This window comes from Leptonychotes weddellii, chromosome 12 (genome assembly GCF_054177405.1).
Source record: "Leptonychotes weddellii isolate Sample4059 chromosome 12, ASM5417740v2, whole genome shotgun sequence".
Lineage (NCBI taxonomy): Eukaryota > Metazoa > Chordata > Mammalia > Carnivora > Phocidae > Leptonychotes > Leptonychotes weddellii.
In genome coordinates this window covers 53,733,407-53,751,443 of record NC_138380.1, presented here as the reverse complement: position 1 = coordinate 53,751,443, position 18,037 = coordinate 53,733,407, and the positions used below count along the sequence as shown (strand labels likewise).

Below are 18,037 nucleotides of genomic sequence, written 5' to 3'. Positions count from 1 at the left end.
TATACCATGATCAGTTGTTTATTTTGTTGTAACTTACCTCCCTTCCTTCCCTCTTTTCTTTCTTTTTCTTTCCTTCTTTTAACTATCTATCCATCAACTAAGCATGTCTGCATGTACACTTATAAATAAAAAATTTGAAAAATCTTTTATTTGGAAAGAGCTTTACAATAACTATAGGATTATGCACATCTTTTTAAAAGTAAGTGGTTATAAATATTTCCATGACCTTTCAATTATGTATTCTAGTGTTATAGCTGTATTTACTCATAGAAAATCTGAGGGACAAATATATCAATGTATACACATAAATTTATCCTTATTAAATATATTTATCATATATACTAAATATGTATTTGAATGCCAATCAACTATTTTAACTACCAAATTAACAATAAGGGTTTTCTATTAGCATTGGAAGTTTTCAGATCATTAAAATCTGTATTTATAAATTTTTATCGAAGTTTCTTACTAAAAGATAGTTGCATAACAAGCCCACCAAGTAGTCCCTTGTCAGCCAGTCCATTCATTCTGGGCAAAGACTTATTGAATTTCTCTGGACTTTACTAGGTTTTAGAGGTAAAAAGAAATGAACTGATACACAGGCACTTCCTGCAGGAAGCTTATTTACAGTCCAGTGGACTCTTCAATGGAAAGTTAGAACTACTTCAGAAAAAAAGGTTTTATAAAAAGTTTTCTTTTTCAAAAATTTTGTGTACTCTTGAGAAGGATGAGAAACGCATTCATTTTTTTTTTTTCCTTTTCTGGTACCATTGCACAGTACAGATATTTGTACTTAGAATCCAGTTGAATTTATAATTGGCATAGAATAACCTAATAAGAGGAAAATTGAGTTCTTTTCTAGGTCAAAAGCTAAAAATTACCTTTAGTAAAAATATATGCTTTTATCTAGACCCCTAGAGTGCAGCTTTGCAAAAAATCCCACTGAGGGCTCCTGGAGAACACTGTAGAGAGTTTTCTTTTGTTCATAAGCTTCTTCAACAGTCACTATGCGAGGTTCATTTATTTAAGAGGTATTTATTGAGTGTTTATTTTATGAAAAGTCCTATGTTAAGATCTTTTGAGAGATCACAAAGTGGAATGGGATTTACAATTTAGTTGCAGATAATTTAACTTATTCTTAAAGTTACAATGAGTGACGATGTCAGTTGTTATTGTTTGAAAATACATAAGAATACGTTTTTTACTATCAAGAAATTCTACAGCAATTCCTCATTTAAAGTTTGAGGAAAAGAATAAATTCCATGAACACTACAAGTTAACATATTAAAATAATTTTACTTCTTGTCCTGAATTAGTTGATTTTTAAATACTCATTATTCTTCTTGTTAAAAACTTAATCAATCTGAACATTTATGGATAAATTTATATTGTAGAGCATCTGGTGATGAAATGTAAAAATAAAATCTTAATTACCTCCCCCACTAGTTCTGCTATGTTAATTCAAGACAACACACTCAAGTATTTAGACAGATGGCTGTGGCGGCCATATTAACCTCTGATTTCTCTATAGGGAAGCAAGAGAAAGCAGAGCTCTTAGGATGTGTGCTTGTCTGCCTAGTTTCACACTTTGAAATCCTCGACAAATGCTGATTTATTCACAGCCAAATGTTTTCCTATCTGATTAGGCAGCTTTCTACTTCAGTAAGCATGTAATATGGAGGTAACTGAATTTCCACACTGAGGAGTGAAAAAACAATATTTATAGTTTGGAAATAAAACAATCTGGAGGAATCAGGACTGTTAGGATCATAAAGAGCTTCATAGGGAGTAAATTTCTGATGAATCTATACCATAGGGTTAAAGAGTTAAAAGCTTAGTTTTAAAAAGAATGAGACTAGGCTATGTTTATACAATAAACAGCAGTTTTAAAGGACTGCGTTCATAATCAATTATCTTGAAGGCTGATTCTTGTCACTTATGATTGTATTATTCCTCAAACAAGAGGACAAGAGCTAGACAAGTTAGCATTTTATTTGAATTTGTCTCGGCTTATATTTTAAATAACACTTTTGACTTCTCCTTGGAAAAATGCATGCAAGTGGCTACTGAATGTGTTCCTCCAAAAAGTGGTGGATTCCAAGGGACTTTCTTTTTTTAAAACACCAATTAAATTGACAGAAGGGAAACAGGAAACATTCATAAGCATAACCATATAAAACTTCATTCTAGTGTAACAAAAATTTTATATTTACCAGTCTGGGTATTCAGGGAAAAAAGAACCACATTATTATCAGTAGTAGAAACATTATGTTAAAAAAAGGTAGCTAATAACCTGAGGGGTTAAGCTTAACGACTGAGCCACCCAGGCGCCCTACATAACTCATTCTAAAACTCACTACATTTTGATTATTATTATAGTAATATTTCCAGTTTCAGGTACAGCTTCTACATTCATTAATCAACAAATATTAATGTATTACTATGTACCTGGAATTATCTAAGCATTAGATACTTCCATCAATAAAACATATAAATCTGCATTACAGAATTTATAATCGCATATGACAGATCTCCTAATTGTTATCCTTTATAAATTTTGGTGTGTTAAAAAATATTAGCAAAGGGGTGCCTGGGTGGCTCAGTTGGTTAAGCGACTGCCTTCGGCTCAGGTCATGATCCTGGAGTCCCGGGATCGAGTCCTGCATCGGGCTCCCTGCTCGGCAGGGAGTTTGCTTCTCCCTCTGACCTTCCCCCCTCTCATGCTCTCTCTATCTCATTCTATCTCTCAAATAAATAAATAAATAAATAAATAAATAAATAAATATTAGCAAGTACTAATCTTTCAAAGTCAAATATAAAATGGATTTTCAGTCAGTAGATTAGAAGCTATAAGTATCTGTCTCAATTTCATTTGCCCTGTTTTCATGTGTATACTTTCCTTCTAAGAACAAGCTAAAGTGTATCCCCTCCACTTGTCTCTTCAGGATTTTTTTAAATTAGCACATCCTGTCTTAGTCAGTTCAGGATGTTATAACTAAATACAATATACTGGATGGCTTAAAAAACAAACATTTACTTCTCACAGTGATGGAGGCTAGGAGGTCCAAGATCAAGGTGCCAGAAGATTCAATGTTTGGTAAGAGCTACCTTCTTACTGAGTCCTCTCTCTCATGTCTCTTCTTACAAGGGCACGAATCCATCATAAGGACTCCACTCTCATGACCTGATTACCTCCTAAAAGCCCCGTTTTCAAATATTATTACATTTGGGATTACGGCTACAACACAGGAATTTGAAGGAGCACAATTCAGTCCTCACTAAGTCTAGGCTATGAGCACTTGTTTCTCCTGCTCCTCTCCAATACACACATATATTGTAAAAAGTCTAGTTAACAAGATCAGTTCATTCGTTAATTAAAAAGATATTTGTTGATGGTCATCCAAGTTCAAGACAATGGGAAAACAAAGATGAGTAAAACATAGTTTTGCCTTCAAGAAGTTTATTGTCAGCCCCCATATTCATGGTGCTCAAGCTTCCTAATATCAATGTTGTAGATTCCTACCCTCGCTCAGAAGAGATTTATTAATATTCTATGGTTCTTAGAAGGGGTCTATCATTCTATATCTTGAATAAGCACCCAAATAATTCTGATACATGCATGTGACCCATCCAACTGTGCCTTTATGTACCAATTCTAATATGTAGTCTTATGACTTTTTCATAATAACTACCATAATAACTAGTATTACCTTCCTGACTATGCACCTAACATATTTTAACCAACTGAGCCACCCAGGCGCCCTCCACTTAACATATTTTATTAAGCCTCACCACACTCTTATGGGTCGGTATGATTACCTTCACTTACTAGATTAGAAAGCAGGGTCAGAGAATTTAAATAGCTTTACTAAATATTCACACCCATCCTTCAGCAAGCATTTCTTGAGATTCCATTATGCAGGAACCCTTTTAGGTTCTGCAGACACAATAGTGTACAAATCTCTAATGGAGGATAGATTTCTCTTTGATTACACAACTTATACTCTTAGACATCATGTCTTATTACTCTCTTGTTCTTAAAATACTCTTCTTTTCAATTCTGTTAGGAGGTTCCCAACATATTCCTTGTGCCAGAAAACCTCAAATTCCAGTTCTTTCACAATAGACATTTTAAAATAATGATCTATGAATTTTTAGAGAGTCTACTGATGAGCTTCAGGAAACTCAATAAAATTATTTTTTTATATAAAGTTTTTTCCTTTAGGAAAGAATCCTAGACTCTAACAGATTCTTGAAGGAAGAAATGATCCTCAAAACAATAGTAACAAGCGATGTCAATTCAGGTCAGCAGGCTAGAGTAGTCTCTTTGTCTGGCACAGAGTACGCACTCAAGAACTATTTTTTTTAATATATGAATTTCAAAGAGATTTGCATTATCTAATACATTTGGGAAAACACTACAAAATTATACACGAATAAGTTGAGGGTGAATTATCTTAAAAGGTAACTATAGAACAGAACAAAAGATCACTTCTAGAGAGACCATGTATAGGACTTGAAGACAGTCTACAAAGGAGGTCAAAGAGTTAAAGGTGACATCAAGATTTGATCATGATGTTGACTTGAAGTAGCACTGGAAGTAAAGAAGAAGAGCAGCTAATTTGAGTCATGATGAAATACATTTTAAACATGTTAACTCTGGGTAGTGTTAAGTATTCCTGTGAATATGTTAAGTGAGACACAGGAAACACTGACCTTAAATCCGTAAGAGAGTTAGCATTAGAGCTACAGACTATGTAATTACTTAGAGACAATATGAAAATGGTGAAGTAAATTAAATTCTAAAGAAGGAAGAGTATTAAGAAGAGAGAACTGGAACCTGAAATTCAGAGAGGAATAAAAGGGACTATGGGAGTAAACAAACAAAAGTGCTGTGAAATGTCTCAGCTTACTTCCAGGACACAAGGCTTATTAGGTACTACTGAAATAAGCACCTGATAGACAAGAAGCTTTGATGTTTGCTAAAATAAGTATTTTTCAAAAACATTTGTTTTAAAATATAACTACTTCTTCCTCAAAATTCCTTAAAATTCTAAAAGATACATGATCATAACCCTTAAAAATTTATATTATATTAGGGGAGATACAGCATAGCTATATTCCAGATGTAAGTACAAATAAGGATACACATAACAAATTTATTTACTTATTATCAATAAGAGATATCTGTTTATTTAAACACTGCTATATGTATTTATTAAAGTTTCTATGTATATATGTACTTATATACACAAACATATGTTCACATAATAGATGAGCCATATTTTGTTTTTTGCTATCAAGGAACTCAGAATAATGGGAGAAACAGAGCTTAGCAACAAATACAATATAGATGTGTAAGAAGTAAACCTCAGCATTATTAACTGGATGCTTTTCATAAGCAGGAACCAATGTGTTATAACATTCATGTCCCCCAACAGAGTTTACTCTCATTCATTAACTGCCAATATGGAAATAGAAATAAACACAGCAGTAATGTAAAGAAAATGCACTTATAGAGTTAAGTAGGAGGTGAAAAAAGACATTCTGAAGGAAATGGTAATTGAGTTGCATCATGAAGAATGTTTGGAAAAGGTCATCAACAAAGAGAGCATGTATAAGTACAGAAAATGAATAAGCGTTTGGTGTGCTTGAGAGCAAAATGTCGTGTGGTTTAGCTGGAGCATCTGACTAACGGGATGAGAATGGAGAGGTAAGCAAGGGTCATATTCTAAGAAACCTGAAATCCATTCATGAATTTAAGGTATTTGATTTTGTCTTGGAGGCAGCAAAAAGCCATTCAAAACTTCCTTTTGTGGATATTTGTTCTCATGTTGGCAGTGCCTGATATAATTGGTTTTCTAAAATCATCACCATGTTTGTTGCATGCAAATATTTGGAAGAGAAGAGAGTCTGTAGGAACAGAAAAGAATAAAATTCTATCATAACCATCTATGTAACTGATAGAAGGAGCAAAAGCTAAGGTGAGATAACAGAATGGAAAGGTTAAGAGAGATCAAAGAGCTGTTTAGGAGGAAAACGAGTGTGTAATACTTTAAAAGAGTGAAAGGATGAGCTACTAAGAATTATGCCAGGAAAATAGACATATATTGGGGTTGTTCCAGGTAATCCGGGTCATCTCTAAGAAATGTAAAATCAGTGACACCAGATTTCGGAGGGGGAAAGGAAAAAATAGTTTACCAGGGGGGCGCCTGGGTGGCTCAGTCGTTAAGCGTCTGCCTTCGGCTCAGGTCATGATCCCGGGGTCCTGGGATCGAGCCCCGCATCGGGCTCCCTGCTCTGCGGGAAGCCTGCTTCTCCCTCTCCCACTCCCCCTGCTTGTGTTCCCTCTCTCTCGTTGTGTCTCTCTCTGTCAAATAAATAAATAAAATCTTAAAAAAAAAAATAGTTTACCAGGTTTTGAATCACATATCTACTACTAATTAGCTACAACATTAGGGAAATTATTTAATCTCCTGATACTTGAATTTCTTCTCTTTGAATTGGGACAAGAGGATTGTATGATGCTTAAATAAGCAAATCTTATTTTTAAAGATTTTTTATTTATTTGAGAGAGAAAGAGAGAGAGGGAGAGAGCATGCACAAGAAGAGGGGAGGGGCCGAAGGAGAGGGAGAAGCAGGATCCCAGCTGAGCAGGGAGTCCCACATGGAGCTCGATCCCACTGGGATCATGATGTGAGCCAAAAGCAGACACTTAACCAACTGAGCCACCCAGGCGCCCCCCAAAAAACAAATCTTACGAAATACTTAGCAGTGACCGACACATGGTCTGAGCTACATAGGTACTTACTCTTAATAGAAGAGACACTTTATGAAGAACAAATTTGAGTTGGGCCTTAAAGAATGTATAGAATAGCAAAATGTAGAAAACATGGAAGAAGAGAAACAGTAATGATTATATAGCAGATGTATTTGGGAAATGGAAAATAGTCAACTTTAACCGAAATGCACAGAATGGAAAGTAACAGGATGTACACAGGAAATCTATCTGAAGGCAGCGCATGAGAAGCATAAAATTAAAGCAATTTAGACTTTGCTCATCAAGCAACTGAACATCACCAAAGGATTTTCAGTAAGACTAATCTCTGAGGATAGATTAAATTTTAAGAGGGACAAGTAGAAGTGTATAAAGGTCACACAGTAATTTGGTCCAGACAGGATTACAACTGAGTTCTGTCTTAACTAACCAATAGCTTTGATCTTCTTTCACTGTGCCATATGGGTTATTTATGAACCCTGGTGCCTCCCATCATGGTACACTGAGATATAACCAAATAAATACATTGTTTGAAGAGGAAGGGTGATAAGTAGGTGATGGCCAAAACATAAGCTCTGAAGCCAGATGTGTTACCTTATATAAACTGCAGAATCTCAATATTCTTAGCTTTAAAAAGGATAGTGTTTGCTCACGAAGTTGGTGAATATAAAAGTTCCAGTTCTCTGAAATTGTCTATTAAATTTCTGGGATAGTTTCCTGCTGCATGTACTTCTACCATGTACCCTTAAAATAAAGCCTCATTAACTGAGGTTATTTGAACTTATATTCATTCTTTACAAATTATAAATTTTTAATTGACCTTTAGTGATTAAAATTATTTTATGGGAATTAAATAAAATTTTTTTGCTTAGAACATATTGGATGTTTAATACATGGTGGCTATTATAACATTAAGATGAGAAATGGATGAGAACAAGGAATCTGGAGCCTTACTACTTGGTACAAAGCCCAGGTTTGACACTTACCAGTCCTATGATGCAGGACAAGTTACTTAGTATACTTGATTTGAGGAAATAGTATTACCTGTTCTATAGACTTGTTCAGAAGATTTAATGAGATAGTATTTGTTAAAACGCTTAAAATACTTCCTGAAAAAGTGAGTTCTGGATAAGTAAATGACATACAAAATGAAATAAATACGAGACAAATAAACAGAAATGTAATCTCTTCATATTTTTCCTTGGGACATATCAGACCAATGACAAATATCAGTAACTGAGAATTGGTGGCTTGGAATGACTGAAACTGTTTAGTCTTCTAAAATTCAGTCATTTTTAAATATCTTTTGAGCTACTTTTCCTTCATCCAGAATATTGTATCTCATTGTTCCAGTCTTTAATTTTTTTTTGTCCATGTTATTACATGCAAGACTGTGAATGAAATAGGCACTCAATGGATGTCTGTGGAATATAATAACTGAAATATTTTAAAAGATATATTGAATTTGACAAGCTTCATAATTTTCTACATTGATTAGTTCCTGAAGTAGAAAAAAAAAGATTATGACAAAAAAACCCTGAACAATGCATTTCATGATCAGAATCTCAAACTCATAAAGATACACATTTTTCTAAAGCAAATTCGTGCATTATTTCCTTAAGTCTAAAATCCAACTGCATTTATTCATATTAACAATTCATACTAACCAAAATATGGACTGCATTAAAATTACAAGTTATAAAATGTACATGAATAATCATAAGGATAGCTACGAATGGTTAGTAAGTGACATAAATTAAAATAGGTATCTAGATTGCAGAAAAGACAAGAACAATAACAATAGTACAGCAAATATCTAATCTTATAGTTTAGAATATGAACTATATTTTTTAATACTCAATACTGTGTATTGTTATTATCTTTATTTTATATAAGAAGAAAATAAGGCACAGGAAGGTAAACTGTCCAAGGTCATAGTAATAGTAATAAATGAAGTCAGGACTTGAACTCAGGCAATATAATCCCTGAGGCCACAAAAGGAAAACACAGTTTACATTATGTAAATAGTATTACTTACTTTTCTTTTCTTTTCTTTTTTTTTAAAGTAAACTCTACACCCAACATGGGGCAGGAACTCACGATCCTGAAATCAAGAGTCCCATGTTCTATGGACTGAGCCAGCCAGGTGCCCCTACTTTTACTATTATTTTTTTTAATTTTATTTATTTATTTGAGATAGAGAGAGAGAGCACAAGCTTGGGGGCGGGACAGAGGGAGAGGGAGAAGCAGGCTCTCCACTGAGCAAGGAGCCTGACCTGGGGCTCCATCCCAGGACCCTGAGATCGTGACCTGAGCTGAAGGCAGACACTTAATTGACTGAGCCACCCAGGAGCCCCACTTTTATTATGTTTTAAAAAAAGCAATTGAGATGAATAACTATGTGTTACAATATTCATATTTAAGTTTTAATAATTGTAGTATGTGAAATATTCAAGAATATCTTCCCAAGTGTCATCTTTATGCAAAATAAATATTAATTTGTTAATGAAAAAGCTTTGTCAACTAGCTTAATAATTATAATACACTTCCCATCTACACAAAGAACAAAACAGAAATCTGAGATAAACTAAACATGTTTCTCTGCAATCATGACTTAAAATTCACGTTACAAATATTATATATTTTATATATAATAGTTTAATAAAATGATAGGATGAAATAGATAAACGTACTTAAACTACATTTTTACGCAAGACTGGGTCTTGGTAGACTCCATAAGATTTTGAAGAACAGATCAATACTGCTAGACTTCCATGAAAATCCAACTTAATGTTGGATACAAAAGGGCCGTAAGCAAACCACTCTATTAGTTGTATGAAGAAGTGAGATCTAAATCTCGGCTCAGGCTGCTACCACTTTATTGTTTTTGCTACTATAAAGTTATGTTTTCCTATTATTTTCTGTACCTCCTCATTTCTGTAAACTTCCAGTTCTTATTGTCTCTTCAGTTATGGAGCTTCATAATTCCACTACACATCTCTCACGCTTTCTAATTTTACATGCTGCATTCCTGCAGTTCTCCTATATTCTAATTTCTGCAGATGTTGATTCTATAGGTGTGATATCTATATCCCCAGAGAAAAGATCTGATTGGGACAGTTGTTTGAATATAGTACTGCAGATGAGAAGAATTTATGTTCCTCACACCTCGCCAACTAGAGCTCTGAGGGCAGTGTTTGTGCTTAGTGGATATAGTTAGCTCAGCAGGCTTCTAAGAGGATGAGGGCCCTAGGGCATGTCCTGATGGCAAGGAGAAGGGGGTGAGAGTGGGAAGAGCTGAAGAGGAAGTGCCAGTCTCATCGAGCTAGGATCAGAAATCGAAATTTGAGACTGCGGGAGTGACTGGAAACTGAAATGTTTCTTTCCTGTAAAGGAAGGACCCATAGAGAGAGGAGCCACAATCCGCATACGAGTCTCCTGACTCTTGAATTAAGAGTCTTGGCTGACTCTTATATATTCATACAAATACTCATGAGTAGGAAGAAGCACTAAGGAACTTGCTGAAAAGCTAAGTAGGCAAAAAGCTAGGTAGGTAGAAAGCTAGAAAATTGCCGACGAAGATCTCAACTGCAGCGGGGTGCTCGTAAGAGAAGAAGTAGAATGCAAATCCTACTAAGTTAAAGTGGCTTTGTAAACACTACAGGCATTTCATTAAAAAACAAAGAAGATATGGGGCACCTGGATGGCTCAGTCAGTTAAGCGTCTGACTTTGGCTCAGGTCAAGATCTTGGGGGCCTGGGATTGAGCCCCCCTCACAATCCAGCCCTGGCGGCGGGGAGCCCCACCTTGAGCCCTACCTCAGGCTCCATGCTCAGCAGGGAGTCTGCTTCTCCTTCTTTCTTTCTCCCTCTGCCCCTCCCTCTGCTTCTGCTCTCTTTGTTTCTCTCTCAAATAAATAAACAAAAATCTTTTTTAAAAAAAGGATAGTTCTTGCCCTTAGATTAAAGGCCACCAATTAAAGACCACCAAGGATAATGAATATGCCCCAGGACTAAAGACCCTACTAAAAGTCTCAGGTCCTATCAAAGCCTCCAAAAATGCAGGATAATTAGCTAATTATTTCACTGCCTCCTACAATAAAAATAAGAAAATGTCAGAGGAATATAACAGAATCTAAAATCCTTACAACAAATGTGCCATGGAGATGGGCATATAATAATAATAATAATTTACTAGACATAGAGAAGAAGGAAAATGTGATCCATAACAAGAAAAATAAGTCAATTGAAGTAGACTTGTACATGACTCAGATGTTGGAATTAACAGATGAGAATTTTAAAATACTTATTAAGATTAAGACTTAAAGGAAAAGACAGCCATTATGAGTGACAGATACTTTCAGCAGAGAAGCAAAAACTATTTATAAATAAAAATGGAAATTCAAAAATTTAAGGCATAGTATCTGATGTGAGAAATCCACTGAATGGGCTTAAAAGTACATCAGAGAGAGCAGGTGAAAAGGTAGTTAAACCTGAAGATAAATTAATAGAAATTAACCAATCTAAATAAGAAAGTGAAATTTAGGAAATTAGAGAGCATTACTGTGATATGAATCAATATCAAATAGTCTAATAAACATGTATTTTGAGTCCAAAGAGAAGAGAGAGAGAAAGGTGTAGATACAATGTGTAAGGAAATAATGGCCAGATTTGTTTGTTTGTTTCAAAATTGGACCTAAAATATACTATCTGTGAACTCTAAGCAATGAAGCAAAAAAAAAAAAAGAGAGAGAGGGAAATATATGGCATAAATAAAGGAAAGAAAGAAAGAAAACTATCTATTCAGACTACACAATTGTCCATAAGAAAGTCCTGGAGAATTTTTAAACAAATTATTTTATCAATTGTACAAACAAGTCTTCCTATTAAGCTATAATAATCAATAAAGTGAGGGATTGGTATAAGAGGAAACAAATCAATGGAAGAGAATAGAAGTCTAAAATTAGAGCCGATCACATACGGTCAATTTCTTTTCAACAAAGGACTCAGGTAATCTAATGGCTGAAAGAAAGTTTCTATTCTTAAGTGGTGCAATAGTAAATGGGTATTCATAAAAATAATAATCAAAGAGTTCTTAGAGAAAATACAAAAAACCCCACCTAAACTAACCATTAAAAAAAGATAAATTAAACTTCAAAATCCAGTATTTTTTTCAAAAGTAATCAAAAAGAAAATGAGAAAGCATGCTACAGGATAGGGAACTATAATTGAAATACATATATCTGACAGTGATTTATATCCAGAACCTATAAGGAATTCCAAGTCACTTAGACAAACAACTCAATAAAAAATAAAAGCTTGAACAGGCAGTTTATTAAATCAAATGCATCAATACCCAATAAGTACATGGAATGCTGCACAACATCATCAGTGTTTTGTTATTATTTGGGAAGTATTACCACAAAGAGAGAGCTCCTTGCCCACATTAGAATGGGGAAAATTAACGTTAATATCTCATTCTAATTCTTCTCCCTAGTCATCCCAAATATCTCTCCCCTGGGAAAAGAGTTGGCTACCCATGTGTACTTCTAGAAACATTTCATGCATATGTGAACCTATAAAACATATAGTTGTTTTCCCTTTTTTAATATAAATATTAGCATACATTATACATTGTTAGTTTTTGGATATCTGTCCATATTAGTACAGAAAAAGATTGTTCATTTTGTTTGTAACTGCATCATATTCCATTTAGGGGCTTCAGTTTAGCACTATAAAAATCCTTCAAATCTTCAATACCAAAGAATCATTTCTCTTTTATATTTCTTTGCACAAGCATCAACAGATATGTACATGAACAATGATGGTAAATCAAAGGTAACAGATAATGAAAAGGTACTAGATAATGTTACTATGACAATCATACTGTGTGAATCAACTAATACCCAAATACCATCTAAAATATCAAAAAAATGACAAAATTCCACAACCCTTAACTTTAAAACATGTATTAAATAATAAGTTTTTCCACTTGTCTTTACTAAACTCAGAATAAAAGAGTGTCACTGACTATGTGTTGCAGACACTTTGTATGAATGAACAATAAACAAAAACGGAGGAAAAATTAAAGAACAGTACAGTTTATAGTAGAAGGTTTTGTAACTTTCAGAAAAGAGGAAAGGGATGGACACTATATCATTATAAGCTCTTTAGTTTGTTTTAGGATCTATTTTTTCTCTCACATACAATCTTTCAAAAGCATGTTGTTACTGTTTTGCTTTTTTTTTTTTTTTTTTACTTTCTCTTACCCTAACCTGATTGATGACGTGAATGAACCCATCTTCACGCTGAAAAAATTAGTACCTCCTTAAGGCCAAATCTCCCTCAGAGTGAAAACGGATTTCATGGATGTCAGCAGCCGTGAAACAACTGAAAGAATCAAACCTGCATTCAGGACTATTCGGGGCTCCTTGGCCACCATTGTCATGTGTACCATGGCTGGCATAGTGTTTCTGTGAATGGAGTATGGTTTCTGTGTATTAAACTTTGAAAAACTAGGGCAAGCACACAATAATAATAATTTTTTTAAAAGTTAAGTCCTCTCCCCACTCCAGTTCTCGATTCCACTCACTCCCCTCTCCAGAAACAGCCACTGTTAAAAATCTCTTGGTTCTCTTTCCTGTATGATTCTGTTATTTTAAACAAGTGGTAGTATGCTGTCTATAATAATAAATGTAATTAAATGCACACCTGTAAAAAAAATCTTATAAATGTATTCACACCTAATAATGTAATTTAAAATTTCAAAAGCCAAACCTCAATTGCAGAAAGTGTGTTCTTGCTTCCTGTGCGGCTCAACTGCAGTAATTATACATGATACAGTACTTTCAAAAATATGAAGGACAACACAGGTGAAAGGTTGTAATGCGTTGCTTTTGAGTTTGGAAATGAAGCCACCTGGAGGTCCTGAGCTTAAAAGAGATGTCTCACCACTGGCTTTCCCCCACTGCCCCTCTACATACTGCGATGAAACTCAAGCTTACAGACCTCTCAGAGTGGCACAGGAAAAGGCGGAAGTAACTCAGGCACCATTGTTCTGACCCAACACATGGCTTGACCTGTAGCAGAGCTGCTATAAAAATGTAATTCTCCTTTAACCCCTCCATGTAAATCATCAGAAAGCTTTCCTCTACTGATTTAAACAAATTTGGTCTTTGACCTCTACAGTCAGAACTGGCCTCAACAGCTCTTTCAGATGGTTGTCCTATTGACTGATGTATGTCAACTGCCATAAAATGCAATGCTGTTTCATCACAGGTTTTCAAATAATGCCACATATGTCCAAAGTCATAGTAACAGTCTCTTTATTCCAAGTAGAGTGGTAGCATGAAATACTGCAGATTAATGAAATAATGCAAGCACTTTGTTGTATCAAGCTTTGGTATCGAATGCAGCTGTGATTTGCGGTATTGTTCAACCAGCTGCAACACCTGTCAACATGTTTCTTACGGAACTTCAAAAGGCTTCCAACAAACATCAAATGCTTGGAAAGGGTCTCATGTGTATAAGTAAAAATTGTTCTGGGTCTGCGATTTTGGTATTTAAGAACCAGAACAGTACAAGGGTTCATAAAACAATCAGTTGCTTAATGATCTATCTGCAAACATTCAAATCTGACAATTTGAGATACCACAGAAAACCCAAGAAATTATATTTGCTCACTTTTCTGGGGGGAGGGAACCTAAACATATTGAACACTCTCTAAATAAAACCTAAACTCTAAAATTAAAGCAAGATTTCCAGTCAAACGATATTTTAACAATTTCTTTAAGCATTAAACTTTTTTCAAGGAGTTCCCACTGATTGATATATGTATATGTAAATATGTACATTAAAATGTATCAATATTGACACATAAATATTGTTTATTATTATATAAATTATAGCATAAAATAATAATTAACATACTAAATTACATATATTTATAAATATATAAAAATTTATATATATAAATTTGTATCTTTAAGTTGAAATGTATTTCAACATTTTTTGGTAAACAATGTTTAATAAACTGTAATACAGGAAGATACTGTATTGAATATAGTATTAGAATGTTTTGGTACTTAATATTTCAAAAAATTGTTTTATTTAATTGAGACCAACTGGCCTCATTGCTTCTTATAAACTTTGCAATATATATTCAATAAAAAGGAATAAAAATGAACAGATGTTTCTCCTTAAAGAAGGCAGACAAAGATTTCTCTTACACAATAAATCAGCTGCTAGTGGATTTCTAGGACATTGCTTCAGGCTAACTATTTAGGTATAAAACTTAAAAAAAATTAAAAAGAGTTACCTCTGTGTGGATCCAAAATTGGTAGAGAAGATTGAACTGAAGATGAACAGCATATACTGAAGGTGGTACAAAGAGGGCCAGGGGAGAGTAGAATATCTGAAAAATTAAAAATTTTAAAATTTACACATATTAATTCTCAACATAAAATACACTTTTACTAATGGTTCAACATTATGAGCATAAACTTCATGAATACACCTTATTCTTTAGCAAATATACCTTATTCTGTATATTTTATTGCCACATTTGACTTTGCAACATTAATTTTCCACATGGTGATAAAGTTACAGACATGTTGGAACTAAGTCCACCAGACTTTTAGTTCGCATTTAATATTGTCTAATTAAAATAGCATATGTGGTGTGTTATTTCCTTAATCTTGAAAATGTTGGATGTGTTTCCTGGAAGTAAAGAGGTTTTTCTTATACACACAAATACTCACTTTAAGTTAAAAAGAAAAAGAAAGGAACATGTACCTTTATACCTTGACAGTTCCCAAAAACTGTTATTATGACCTGGCATGCTTTGTAATAAAATGAAATTATAATTTAAAAAAATAACTTCATATAAGAATATAACAAGAATATAAAATATATTTTTTAAATATATTTACGTGGTTGATTGAGAGCACGATATGTCCTAATTTTTTCAAAGTTAGTAAGGAAGAAGCTATGATATGATGCCATAGTGGAAACAAAAATTTTAAAGGTCTGTATTTCCTAACAGACGGAAAGGCCTCTGCCTTGGAAAAACAACTTATGCTTAAACCGCAGAACTGGTTAGAATCAACTAATAAGCACAATCTGCTGTGTTCTCCTAATGACTTTGATCTCCAAGAGTGATTTCATGTTGTAAGAAAACATTTCATTAAATGAAACACTAAACAAATAGGAATAAAAGGAATCTTTCCTCCACTTTACACTTCGGATTTTATAGAGTTAATATTTCCAAAAGACTAGCTCTTTTAAAAACATTTCTTCTGAATATTAAATTTTATTTCTAAATTATTGTTAAAGCCTTTGTTCTCAGGTCAGTATCATTTCAACGATGTTTAGTTGTGATGATGCATTTGAAATTGGACGTTTACATAAACCATCTAGTTTTTGTTTCGAACCCTAAGTCATGAAAAATCTCAACTGTCATCACAAGCAGGATCAGTTTTATTATTTATAAATGTATTATTCAGCAATGGATTGCATTAGTAAGCAACAAAAGAATACTGGGCTCTTTTTCAAGACATCCATTTTAAGTCTGGGTTCTACTACAGAATCTCTCCATGATGTTCACAAAGTTCTTAAACTTCTCTAGGCTTTAGTTTTCCCAAATGAATGGTGAAGGAGAAAACCATTTGAAACTTAACCAACCTTTTGGTTCCAAAAGATCTGTGATACTATTTTGAATTTTTTAAAAAATATTTATTTATTTATTTTAGAGAAAGAGAGAGAGAGCAAGCGGCGAGTGGGGGGAGGAGCAGAGGGAGAGAAGCAGACTCCCCACTGGGAGCAGAGCCTGATGCAGGCTAGATCTCATCACCCTGAGATCATGACCTGAGCCGAAATCAAGTCAGCTGATTACCTGACTGAGCCACTGAGGCGCCCCTATTTTGATTTTTTTAAAATATATTCAAATAGCTCTCTTACAACAGGTTAATAAAAAATATTTGAAACATACATATAGCCTATGGTAAAAGTATTTTAAGTTAAAGAGTATTTTGGAATCTTTGAGATGTGAATAAAAATGTAAAACAACTTATCTTGGATGCTTTTATTTGGATAGTTTTATTTGGAAAGAGAGCACATACCAGATGAATATTTATATTTCATTATAATTCTCCAAAGTGTGGAGAAATGGTCCTTTCAGACAGTAACAGCTGTTATGGAAAAGGGGGTTCTATGCTCAACTAAGTTGTGAAGTAGTGACTTAAGTGAAATTTCTTCTGAGAACTTCTCAGAGTCTTCACGATGCTAATGTGAATCACAAGGGTGTTAGCCCACTGAATACTTTCTTAATGTGTTTCCCATAGGATTAGATTTCCTAAAAACAGTTTTGATAAACCAATGTCTCAAATCTTGCAAATCAGTAAATATAATTTGCAGAAAACTGGAAAAATGAGCTCAGCGTGAATTTCAAATAAGGAAACTTCTAGTAAGAAATAAAGATAAAGGTCAGGGAATAAGTCACATGAACTACGTGAAAGTTAAATTCTTGTGATTTATATAGTACTATAAAAAATCTAATGATACAACCAAGTTTCTAATTTCTAAAATGGAAAGCAGCTTAGTAAATGTTCGGGTCTGAAAATCCCCACTCATCTTTTCTACTTCACATCTTCACATTTCCAAATTCTTTGTAGTTTTTAAAACCAACTTAAATGTCAGTTCCATCATAAAGCTGGAAATGGTACTACTTTGGGAGGAGAAATTTCTCCTTCCTCAAAGTTGGGTCAGGGGACATTACACTGCTTACCAAATATATCCATTTCTGCTGTGCATTCAACTCATGTCATTCTGATTCCAAGGCTCTTGAGCTTTAAATTTGACTGTCTTCCCTAGGTTATTTTGTTACCTTTTAATAGAGGTTATACATAACCCATTCACAAAGAAGAAAATAACCCAGACCTGTATGTGTGAAGACAGAATGAGGATAGGTCTAGAGGTGACCTTAGGCTAATGGACAGAAGATGAGTGGATTTTATTCTGCTCAAGTGAATGGAGCAGCCAGGGGTTGTGTGAAGGGGACCATCAACTAGGACATTAAGGAGAAACAAACTGAGGGTTCTAGAGGGGAGGGGAGTGGGGGGATGAGTTAGCCAGGTGATAGGTATTAAAGAGGGCACGTACTGAATGGAGCACTGGGTGTTATATGCAAACAATGAATCATGGAACACGACGTGGATGGAACTGGAGGGTATTATGTTGAGTGAAATAAGTCAAACAGAGAAAG

The 18,037-nt window shown here is 34.2% G+C and overlaps 1 protein-coding gene across 2 annotated transcripts in view; it reads right to left on the bottom strand.

The window, feature by feature from the left end:
• The window catches only part of AGMO (alkylglycerol monooxygenase), a 320,330-nt gene that overhangs the window by 177,881 nt on the left and 124,412 nt on the right, over nt 1-18,037 (bottom strand). For both annotated transcript variants that reach the window (XM_081800464.1, XM_081800465.1), the window contains exon 5: nt 15,095-15,190. In XM_081800464.1, coding sequence (XP_081656590.1) covers nt 15,095-15,190 — 96 coding nt within the window. The remainder of the gene's footprint in view (nt 1-15,094; nt 15,191-18,037) is intronic.